The 12,571-nt window shown below is 37.6% G+C and overlaps 1 protein-coding gene across 1 annotated transcript in view; it reads left to right on the forward strand.

Moving 5' to 3' along the window:
- The window catches only part of Cib2 (Calcium and integrin binding family member 2), a 41,731-nt gene extending 29,605 nt beyond the window's left edge, over window positions 1–12,126 (forward strand). Inside the window, exon 6 of the mRNA XM_067775284.1 lies at window positions 11,876–12,126. Within this exon, the coding sequence (XP_067631385.1) occupies window positions 11,876–12,093 (218 nt within the window). The 3' untranslated portion in view covers window positions 12,094–12,126. The remainder of the gene's footprint in view (window positions 1–11,875) is intronic.
- Window positions 12,127–12,571: the final 445 nt, after the last annotated feature.

A 12,571-nucleotide genomic window follows, 5' to 3' on the forward strand; every position in this document is an offset into this window, starting at 1 on the left:
TTGAAAAAACTTATAAATTAGAATAGAAGAAAGAAAAAATTTAGACAACTGCCAAAGCTCGTTGTATAGATCCATTTCCGGAACTGCTAAATTCCTTCATCGGCAACGTTTAGGCGCCGCTGCTATAACCATTCAGCCATCACAGCGGTTTTTTGTTTGTCTTCATTATTCCTACTTCAATTCTGGTTCTTGCCAATTGATATTCACAGCACTGCGACATCTGTTACAGAATAGTTGTGAAAACTGATGTAGGAATAATGAAGACAAACAAAAAACTGCTGTGATGGCTGAATGGTTATAGCAGCGGCGCCTAAACGTTGCCGATGAAGGAATTTAGCAGTTCCGGAAATGGATCTATACAACGAGCTTTGGCAGTTGTCTAAATTTTTTCTTTCTTCTATTCTAATTTATAAATTTTTTCAATTAAGAAAAAATATATTATAACAATAATAATGATAAAATAATTATTGTTAGGCCTTGAGCTCTATTCAAACTCGCGATAATTTTTAATGTTTCCTATAAATTGATGAGACGAGAAATTGGTGTTTTAAGGCGACTCTGGACGGCATCTGTAAACAGACGAACGTTCGAAAAGAAACTTTCTATGGCGGGATATTCTCGGAGCTTTTGCCGAACCACTGGCGAGGGCTGACCCTGCTTGGAATTTTTTCTAATTGATGAAACTACTTTCAAAAGATTTTGATCTCCCTTTTGGCCTTGCGCGATAGGATCTTAGACTATATTGTGGAAAGATGTACTGGATAAATTTTTTTGAAAAATAATTAGTGTGGCCATACACCCCTTGAGAACAGTATCTTGGTTATTACTTTTAGCCGTTATAACTTCAGGCATCTTGTCCTTAAATAGTTTTATCCTTCATTCGCATAACATGGCCTTGACAGCGTGGCCGCTGAGATTTAGTTTGGTGGACTATGTTGATGTCTGCTTAAATCTCATGCTCGTAAATCTCACCACTTAATATTCTTCGGTACTCGGCCTTGCCAACGCGTAGAGCGCCGTAAATGTTTCGAAGGACTTTTCTCTAGGAACACTTCCAAAGCCGCTTCATCTAATGTTTTCATGGTCCATGCTTCTGTACCATATAAAAGATCGGGTACGATAAGTAACTTATAGAGTATGTCTTTCATTTGCAGAAAGAAAACTTTACTATTTTTAGATCATATCCGGATTATTTGGGGCTTCCTCGGGATCATTTCGTGGCTGTTTCTTTTTTTGTGTGCTCTATTCGAAACTTTTTTAGAGATTATTTTGGGCTCATTTCAGGATAACTTCTGGATTGTTCTCGTCGTCGCTTCGGGTTGTTTTATAGATCATTTCAAGACTATTTCAACATTATTTTTATCATTTCGGGACTTAGTCTGGATTATTGTAGGTTTGTTTTCGGAGCAATTTCGAGGTTATTTCGGGATAATTTCAGGACACTCGGTTACAAAAAAATGTGATCAGTAGATCGTTTTTGAGTATTAGTCATCTGTGATTGAAGTTTTAGTAAATTATTTCATCTGTTCTGATGTGATTGAGTCAAAAGTCGGCAGCTGGTCATCCCGACACCCAAACAAAAGAACCCCACTTTTACTTGTATAATATATGGGGTATTCCATCCCATTTCGACCAATTTTGAACCCGATCCCTTTGGAATTGGCTGAAAGTTTTTCTTCTTTTTCTAGCTTACGAAAGACGTTTTTCAGAAGTTTTTCAAATTTTTTCATCCAACTCAAAAAAAGTTATGAATTTAAAAAAAAACATAGTTTTTGTTTTCAAAATGCTATAACTTTTTCAAAAATTGACCGTTTAGGATCCTTTTTTTTTTTTTTTTTTTGAATTTGTTTTTAAATGTACTTTTCGGAAAAATTCAAAAAAATTTCAAATTTTTCAGTTTTTCGAGATTTTTCGAATTTCGCCCTTTTTTTCTCATAAAAAACTTCAATCAATTCTGCAATCATCCCCACTAATCCCGGAGTGGACCGAGAACTTTAAATTTTTTTTGTATTTTTTCCGAAAATTACATTTAAAAAACATATTAAAAAAAAAAAAAATGATCCCAAACGGTCAATTTTTGAAAAAGTTATAGCATTTTGAAAAAACGGTGTTTTTTTTCAAAATATTTAAAACTTATTTTGAGTTGGGTGAAAAAATTTGAAAAACTTCTGAAAAACGTCTTTCGTAAGCTAGAACAAGTAAGGAAGGTTAAGTTCGGGTGTAACCGAACATTACATACTCAGTTGAGAGCTATGGTGACAACATAAGGGAAAATAACCATGTAGGAAAATGAACCGAGGGAAACCCTGGAATGTGTTTGTATGACATGTATATCAAATGAAAGGCATTTAAGAGTATTTTATGAGGGAGTGGGCCATAGTTCTATAGGTGGACGCCATTTAGGGATATAGCCATAAAGGTGGATCAGGGTTGACTCTAGAATGCGTTTGTACGATATGGGTATCAAATGAAAGGTGTTAATGAGTATTTTAAAAGGGAGTAATCCTTAGTTCCATAGGTGGACGCCGTTTCGAGATATCGCCACAAAGGTGGATCATGGGTGACCCTAGAATGTGTTTGTACGATATGGGTATCAAACTAAAGGTATTAATGAGGGTTTTAAAAGGGAGTGGTGGTTGGTGTATAGGTAGTCGCCTTTTCGAGATATCGCCATAAAGGTGGACCAGGGGTGACTCTAGAATGTGTTTGTACGATATGGGTATCAAATTAAAGGTATTAATGAGGGTTTTAAAAGGGAGTGGTGGTTGTTGTATAGGTGGTCGCCTTTTCGAGATATCGCCATAAAGGTGGACCAGGGGTGACTCAAGAATGTGTTTGTACGATATGGGTATCAAATTAAAGGTATTAATGAGGGTTTTAAAAGGGAGTGGTGGTTGTTGTATAGGTAGTCGCCTTTTCGAGATATCGCCATTAAGGTGGACCAGGGGTGACTCTAGAATGTGTTTGTAAGATATGGGTATCAAATTAAAGGTATTAATGAGGGTTTTAAAAGGGAGTGGTGGATGTTGTATAGGTGGTCGCCTTTTCGAGATATCGCCATTAAGGTGGACCAGGGGTGACTCTAGAATGTGTTTGTAAGATATGGGTATCAAATTAAAGGTATTAATGAGGGTTTTAAAAGGGAGTGGTGGTTGTTGTATAGGTAGTCGCCTTTTCGAGATATCGCCATTAAGGTGGACCAGGGGTGACTCTAGAATGTGTTTGTAAGATATGGGTATCAAATTAAAGGTATTAATGAGGGTTTTAAAAGGGAGTGGTGGATGTTGTATAGGTGGTCGCCTTTTCGAGATATCGCCATAAAGGTGGACCTGGGGTGACTCTAGAATGCGTTTGTACGATATGGGTATCAAATGAAAGGTGTTAATGAGTATATTAAAAGGAAGTAATCCTCAGTTCCATAGGTGGACGCCGTTTCGAGATATCGCCATAAAGGTGGACCAGGGGTGACCCTAGAATTTGTTTGTACAATATGGGTATCAAACGAATGGTGTTAATGAGTATTTTAAAAGGGAGTAATCCTTAGTTCCATAGGTGGACGCCGTTTCGAAATATCGCCATAAAGGTGAACCAGGGGTGACTCTAGAATGTGTTTGTACGATATGGGTATCAAATTAAAGGTATTAATGAGGGTTTTAAAAGGGAGTGGTGGATGTTGTATAGGTGGTCGCCTTTTCGAGATATCGCCATAAAGGTGGACCTGGGGTGACTCTAGAATGCGTTTGTACGATATGGGTATCAAATGAAAGGTGTTAATGAGTATTTTAAAAGGAAGTAATCCTCAGTTCCATAGGTGGACGCCGTTTCGAGATATCGCCATAAAGGTGGACCAGGGGTGACCCTAGAATTTGTTTGTACGGTATGGGTATCAAATGAAAGGCGTTAATGAGTATTTTAAAAGGGAGTAATCCTCAGTTCCATAGGTGGACGCCGTTTCGAGATATCGCCATAAAGGTGGACCAGGGGTGACCCTAGGATTTGTTTGTACAATATGGGTATCAAAAGAAAGGTGTTAATGAGTTTTTTAAAAGGGAGTAATCCTTAGTTCCATAGGTGGACGCCGTTTCGAGATATCGCCATAAAGGTGGGCCAGGGGTGACTCTAGAATTCTTTGTGCAATATGGTTATCAAACGAAAGGAGTTAATGAGTATTTTTAAAAGGGAGTGGGCCTTCGTTCTATAGGTGTTCGCCCTTTCGAGATATCGCCATTAAGGTGGACCAGGGGTGAGTTTATAATATGTTTGTACGATATGGGTATCAAATGAAAGGTGTTAATGAGTATTTTAAAAGGGCGTGGGTCTTAGTTCTATAGGTGGACGCCTTTTCGAGATATCGCCATAAAGGTGGACCAGGGGTGACTCTAGAATGAGTTTGTACGATATGGGTATCAAATTAAAGGTATTAATGAGAGTTTTAAAAGGGAGTGGCCCTTAGTTGTATATGTGAAGGCGTTTTCCATATATCGACCAAAATGTGGACCAGGGTGACCCAGAACATTATCTGTTGGATACCGCTAATTTATTTATATTGTTACGATTATTAGCAAAACTGAGGAGTGCTGCCATCTCCAGGCCGATGCTAAGCAGTGACGTGAATTCACATCAATAATTCAATCATTATGTATCTACATAAACGAATCAATACTTGCGTCTACACATATGTACACATTCCGACGAGCAACATTTACATACAAGGCAGCGAGAGATGAGATGTCACACACCGATGAATTTACTTATACGCTTATGTGTGTGCGGGAGACTGTAAACTACAAACACAGGCATATATCTTATCTGAGTGGTCACAAGAGAGGGCAATAATTTGTGCACGTAGTTGTGGCTGGCGATTTTGTAGCCGAAACAACTAGTAACTTCTGGAAATCGAAGAGCCTAGAAGTATGCAGCGTAAACTTTAAAAGCGGTGCAGGCGAGTAAGAAGTAATTCAGTTTGATTTGAGTTGTCAAGCAGTTACGACTAAGACGATATCTAGCGAGCAATAGCAGTATTATTTTGAAAGTCAGTTTCCTTTAAGCTATCAGTTTGGTTATTAAGCTATTCGTTGCACAGTTTGAGTGTTATTGTGAAGTATTTTAATAAAGGCCATTTTTCCATTATTCAATATTGGTGTTATTTATTCAACAGTTTAGCGATACGAACCTAGCAAAAGGGCAAATAAGAGGATTTGCAAGTAAAAATCGTTACAATTGGTGTCAGAAGAGGAATTGTTGAATAAATTCCGAAGATTGGGAATACAACTTGGGCATGGCAAAGTTCAGTGAATTGAAGATCCAGCAACTGAAAAAGGAGTTGGAGAACCGTGGATTAAATACAACCGGCAATAAGATCGAACTTCAAGCACGGCTACGAGAGGTAATGGAGTCGCAAGGAATTGATGTGGACGAGTTTGTCTTTTATCCTGATGGGGACGAAACAACAACAAAAATTGAAGAGAAAAACGAAACATCGCAGACGGTTACCAGCACAGACTTGAACATGATATTGGCTGCAATAACTGCTCAAACATCGACAGTAACATCCAAGATGGAAGCGCAAGAGGCACGTATAACAGAAATGTCATCACAAATATCGACCAACATGTCATCTCAGCTGGAATCGCAGGAGACACGCATAACATCCAAGATTGAAGCACAAGAAACGCGTATGTCAGAAATGTCGACACAGATTACATTGAAGATTGAAGCACAAGAAACGCGTATGGCAGAAATGTCGACACAGATTACATCAAAAATGGAGACACAACTGAAAGCACAAGAGGCACGCATAACAGTACAACTCGAAGCACAAGAGGCGCGTATATCATCAAAACTCGAAGCACGTATGGACGAGAAAATAACGCAGTTTGAGGAAAAAATCGAAGCCGAGGTGGATGCTTTGAGAGGTCGTATACAAGAGTTGCAATTAAATCGCCCAGCAGTTTCAACGAGTAATCCAAAGGTAAAGACACCATCCTTTGACGGTTCTGTTCCTTTTCAGGTCTTTAAGCTACAGTTTGAGAAGACCGCAGCAGTGAACCAATGGAATGCTGAAGATAAAGTTGCAGCTCTGTTCGTGGCACTGAAAGGGCCTGCCGCGGAAATCTTACAGACTATTCCAGAGTACGAACGGAACAGTTATGACGCACTGATGGCTGCTGTAGAACGGCGATACGGAAGCGAACACAGGAAACAGATATTTCAAATAGAATTGCAAAACCGCTACCAAAAAGCTAACGAGACTTTGCAGGAGTTTGCCTCGGATGTTGAAAGGTTAGCTCATCTCGCAAATGCGGACGCACCCGTGGAATACACTGAAAGGGTAAAGATTCAGAGCTTTATAAATTGCATACGGGACGTCGAAACAAAGCGAGCTACATACGCAAACCCAAAGCCAACATTCGCAGAAACGGTGTCACAAGCTCTGATTCAGGAAACAGCGTCGCTTCTGTGTAAGCCAGTTTTCAAAGCACGCCGTGTGGAAGTAGAAAGGCCAGAGTGGGTAGAAACAATTTTGGAAGCACTGAAGAGATCTCAACAGAAGAATGCCGGAGTTATTAAATGTTTCAAGTGCGGCAACCCAGGTCACATTGCACGTCATTGCGATCTTGGTCCTAATAGTTCCAATAATGTGGGTGGCCATAAACGCAAAGCTGGAGGAGATGAGCAAGAGCGAGTAAGAGGTAGAGAGCTAGACCGGGCTATTGAATGTCCTGTGATATCTGTGTCGCAAATTGGAAGGAAATTAAGCAGTCTTACCGTCAGAGGGAATGTGGATGGCAAGGAGCGTGTACTGACTGTAGACACGGGCGCATCTCATTCCTTGATCCGATCTGATTTGGTTAACAGGAAAGTAAAGCGGTTACCTGGAGCAAGGTTGCGTACGGTCACTGGCGAGTATAATCAAGTCCAGGGAGAAGTAATATGTGAAGTCTTAATTGGGAAGGTCATGGTTTTACACAAATTCGTTGTGGCGGAGATTGTCGATGAAGTTATATTGGGAGTGGATTTCTTGGTTGACCATGACATCAAGATCGATATGCGGAGAAGGGCGATGCATTATAAGAACCAGGATGTGCCAATTAACTTCAGTTTGGAAAAAGGTTTCAGCAGTAATAGAGTACTGGTGGAGAAAAGTCGACAAAGGCCACGAAAGTCAAAGGTAAAGGTTGCTGAAACGAATGGGCCAAATAAATCAAAATCAAAAGTACCTGCGAGAGAAACACTGGCATTGAAAAAACCTAAAAGACGCAGGAAAACGAAGCAACGAATTTCCGAGAAAGAATGCGAGGGCAGTTTCAAGCCGGAGCGCACTACTGTTGTAAAATGTGGGAACGATACCGATTATGCAAAGAAAATTCGTACAGCGCAAGCTCTACGAAGTGGTTCATTGGCCAAACAACAGAGTGTGAAGGAACGAACCAGGGTATTGAGTGGTACGATGAAACACAGGTACCATGAGAACAATAATTCGAAAGGTTTCTTGGCGGGAGATTTGGTACTGTTATATAAACCTCACCGGCGGAAAGGTGTTCCATCCAAATTTCGGTGCAGTTGGGAAGGCCCGTACAAGGTTGTGAAGAAGATCAGTGATACCATCTACCGCATACAAAGCATTGAGAAACCACGGAGTAGAAGAGTGGTACATTTGGAGATGCTAGCGGCGTTTAGATTGGGAGATTTGTCTGATCGGGACGATCAGACTTAGGCGGAGGGCAGTGCTACGATTATTAGCAAAACTGAGGAGTGCTGCCATCTCCAGGCCGATGCTAAGCAGTGACGTGAATTCACATCAATAATTCAATCATTATGTATCTACATAAACGAATCAATACTTGCGTCTACACATATGTACACATTCCGACGAGCAACATTTACATACAAGGCAGCGAGAGATGAGATGTCACACACCGATGAATTTACTTATACGCTTATGTGTGTGCGGGAGACTGTAAACTACAAACACAGGCATATATCTTATCTGAGTGGTCACAAGAGAGGGCAATAATTTGTGCACGTAGTTGTGGCTGGCGATTTTGTAGCCGAAACAACTAGTAACTTCTGGAAATCGAAGAGCCTAGAAGTATGCAGCGTAAACTATAAAAGCGGTGCAGGCGAGTAAGAAGTAATTCAGTTTGATTTGAGTTGTCAAGCAGTTACGACTAAGACGATATCTAGCGAGCAATAGCAGTATTATTTTGAAAGTCAGTTTCCTTTAAGCTATCAGTTTGGTTATTAAGCTATTCGTTGCACAGTTTGAGTGTTATTGTGAAGTATTTTAATAAAGGCCATTTTTCCATTATTCAATATTGGAGTTATTTATTCAACAGTTTAGCGATACGAACCTAGCAAAAGGGCAAATAAGAGGATTTGCAAGTAAAAATCGTTACAATATATGTAATACCTGCCAAGATTTTAAGGGTTTTTTATTTCGCCCTTCAGAACTTTTTCATTTTCTTCTACTTAATATGGTGGGTGTCACAACCATTTTATAAAGTTTTTTCTAAAGTTATATTTCGCGTTAATAAAATAATCCAATTACCTTACCATGTTTCATCCCTTTTTTCGTATTTGGTATATATTATCCCATTTTTTTCATTTTTCATAATTTTCGATATCGAAAAAGTGGGCGTGGTCATAGTCGGATTTCGTTCATTTTTTATACCAAGATAAAGTGAGTTCAGATAAGTACGTGAACTAAGTTCAGTAAAGATATGTCGATTTTTGCTCAAGTTATCGTGTTAACGGCCATGCGGAAGGACAGACGTACGACTGTGTATAAAAACTGGGCGTGGCATCAACCGATTTCACCCATTTTCACAGAAAATAGTTAACGTCATAAAATTTATGCCCCTACCAAATTTTAAAAGGATTGGTTAATTTTTGTTCGACTTATGGCGTTAAAAGTATCGTAGACAAATTAAATGAAAAAGGGCGGAGTCACGCCCATTTTGAAATTTTCTTTTATTTTTGTATTTTGTTGCACCATATCATTACTGGAGTTGAATGTTGACATAATTTACTTATATACTGTAAAGATATTAACTTTTCTTTTAAAATTTGAATTTAAAAAAAACATTTTTTAAAAAGTGGGCGTGGTCGTTCTCCGATTTTGCTAATTTTTATTAAGCAGACATATAGTAATAAGAGTAACGTTCCTGCCAAATTTCATCATGATATCTTCAACGACTGCCAAATTACAGCTTGCAAAAATTTTAAATTACCTTCTTTTAAAAGTGGGCGGTGCCACGCCCATTGTCCAAAAGTTTACTAATTTTCTATTTTGCGTCATAAGTTCAACTCATCTACCAAGTTTTGTCGCTTTATCTGTCTTTTGTAATGAATTATCGCACTTTTTCGGTTTTTCGAAATTTTCGATATCGAAAAAGTGGGCGTGGTTATAGTCCGATATCGTTCATTTTAAATAGCGATCTGAGATGAGTACTCAGGAACATACATACCAAATTTCATCAAGATACCTCAAAATTTACTCAAGTTATCGTGTTAACGGACGGACGGACGGACGGACATGGCTCAATCAAATTTTTTTTCGATCCTGATTATTTTGATATATGGAAGTCTATATCTATCTCGATTCCTTTATATATGTATGTTAGGACAACCAACCGTTATCCAATCAAACTTAATATACTCTGTGAGCTCTGCTCAACTGAGTATAAAAAGAAGAAAAACTTTCAGCCAACTCTAAAGGGATCGGGTTCAAAATTGGTCGAAGTGGGATGGAATACCCCAGATACTTACTTCGGGAATGTATTCGGAATAGTTTCGGAACTATTTCTTGGTTTCTTCAGGACTATTCAGAGACCATTTCAGCATTACTTAATGGACCTTTTGCTGGATATTTCAAGGTTTTTGGGACTATTTCAGCATCGCATAGGGATTGTGATCCATATCTTTTTCAGACTGTTCAGTTTCTTGGCTATTTTCGTAGTAATAACGTAAAGACCATTTTTTTACATTTTCAACATTTACCAGTATAGTTTCGAGATTATTTTCAGGAATATATGAGGACTATTTCGGACCGTTTTGGGAATGTTTTCGGTGCCATTTCGAGAATGTTCGAGCATAATATCGGAAGAATTGCTATTTAAAATATTTGGAACATTGCCAGATTATTTCGAAATTGTTTTCGACCGTATTTCAAGACCATTTAGGAATCATATCATAAAAAAGTCTTTCGGGTGAGTAGAGGGTTGCACCTTTTTCAAAAATCCTGTATATCTTTCCTTCTATGTGTTTATGTTAGGACTATTTCGCAGCTGCCTGAAAATCATATCGGAAGGATTGCTACGAAATATGTTTGAAATGTCGCCGTACCATTTCTATTAGAAAAGTCTGAAACAACTTTCGGGGAAAAATTGTCAAATATAAATGCAAATTTTAAGAGACCAATAACGAGTACTTTGTGTGTGATTGGGCTACAAAACTAACTACTCGAAAAAAAATTAGAAAACTTTTAACAAAAATTTCAAAATTTTCGTGAAATTTTTTCTGACACGTTATAGAGATTGACAGGTTAATTAAAAAAACTCTTAGAAGGTTTTTATTGAGTTAAGTAAAATAAAATAATTCGATAAAAATTACCACTGCTATTTTCGTGTTCACTGCTGAATATGTACACACGGTCAAAAATTTTAGATTTTTTAAATCTAGCGAAGTATACTGCTGATTTTAAGCTTTTTTTTACTGCGTTTAAAACCACTAAATAGTTTTAAGCAAATCCAAATATTTCTTGGTTTTTATTTTAGTCCAGACACTTGAAAAATATAATTTTCGATGAAAAGTTTAAAATTAAAACCAAAAAATCTTACCCGTACTGCGTTTTAAAATTTGTTTTTTTTCTATATTGTCACGGATATTAGCATCACTAAATTATCCCATCACTAAGGCGATGCTAAGGCCATGCCAAGCAGTATTTACGTTAATAATTAAATCAAGTATACACATATATAAGGCAGCCCAGAGAGATGTCACACACAGATGCATTTACTTATATGCCTATGTGCGCGCGAGAGACTGTAAACTACAAACATTCAATAATTCAATCTTTATGTATCTACATAAACGAATAAATAATTGCGTCTACACATATGTACGTATACGAGCAGCGGAGCGGCAATGCACAAACACATGCATATATCTTATCTGAGTTGTCACAAGAGTGAGCAATAATTTGTGCACGTAGTTGTGGCTGGCGATTTTGTAGCCGAAACAACTAGTAAGTTCTGGAAATCGAAGAGCCTAGAAGTATGCAGCGTAAACTATAAAAGCGGCGCCAGCGAGTAAGAAGTAATTCAGTTTGATTTGAGTTGATCAGCAGTTACGACTAAGAAGATATCTAGCGAGCAATACCAGTATTATTTTGATTAGTGGAGTTTCATTTGAGCTATCAGTTTGGTTATTAAGCTATTCGTTGCACAGTTTGAGTGTTATTGTGAAGCATTTTAATAAAGGCCATTTTTCCATTATTAAATATTGGAGTTATTTATTCAACAGTTTAGCGATACGAACCTAGCAAAAGGGGCAAATAAGAGGATTTGCAGCAAATTCGTTACAATATTATAAACTATGAGACGGTAAACCCAATTTTCAATATATTCGCGTTTAAATATAAGTCCTGAAGTTTGAAAAATGGAGCTTTTCTGAACTAAAATTTTAACCAAAATATTTCAATATTTGCAAGGTCTGCATTTAAAACCAAAAACGTTGATAATTTAAACAAAAATTTTTAACCGTGCAAACATAAATACATACAAATATATATCTCCTTTACATTTTGGCTTTTGACAATTTTACCTGTACTATGTTCCTTCAATTTCATTTTCCCCAAACTTCCTTTTAACAGATTTTGATCAGGACGGCTTCATTGGGCATGGCGACCTCTTGTCTTGCCTTACAACAATGACAAAGAATGAATTGAGTCCAGAGGAACATCAACAGATTGCCGATAAGGTAATAGAAGAAGCTGATGTGGATGGTGATGGTAAATTATCATTTCTCGAATTCGAGCATGTCATACTACGTGCACCAGATTTTCTATCTACTTTTCGTATACGTATCTAATGAATTAACATATATATATGTGTGTGTGTTTGATTGCGCGTATTATTATGTATTATGATTTTCTGTTTATTAATAAATGTTAACTAATAAAGCTCTTCAACTGTAAATAACTTGATTGGAAATTTAATACAAAATAAGACTTATCAAATTTAATATTTGACTGGGATAGTTGAAGATAATGCATTCATGGAACATTTGTGTCTTAAATCTGTTGGTAAGATGCTTAGTAAAGGAAGTGGCGAAGGGCGCTTTCAACGAACGCAATTTTTCTTGATGTGTTGCAACATGTTTCCGTCAGTTGAGTGACAGAGATATTGTTTTATGAACGATAAGTTGAGCCAACTACCAAATGAAATAATTATCTAAACACTTCCGCATAATCATTCAAGGTTCGAATCGAGCTCAAGGCCAGAACAATAATTTTTTTCTAATGATAATTATTGTTATTTTTAATAGTAAGTAGAAAAATTAAAAAATA

Source organism: Eurosta solidaginis, chromosome 3 (genome assembly GCF_040869045.1).
Source record: "Eurosta solidaginis isolate ZX-2024a chromosome 3, ASM4086904v1, whole genome shotgun sequence".
Classification (NCBI taxonomy): Eukaryota; Metazoa; Arthropoda; class Insecta; order Diptera; family Tephritidae; genus Eurosta; species Eurosta solidaginis.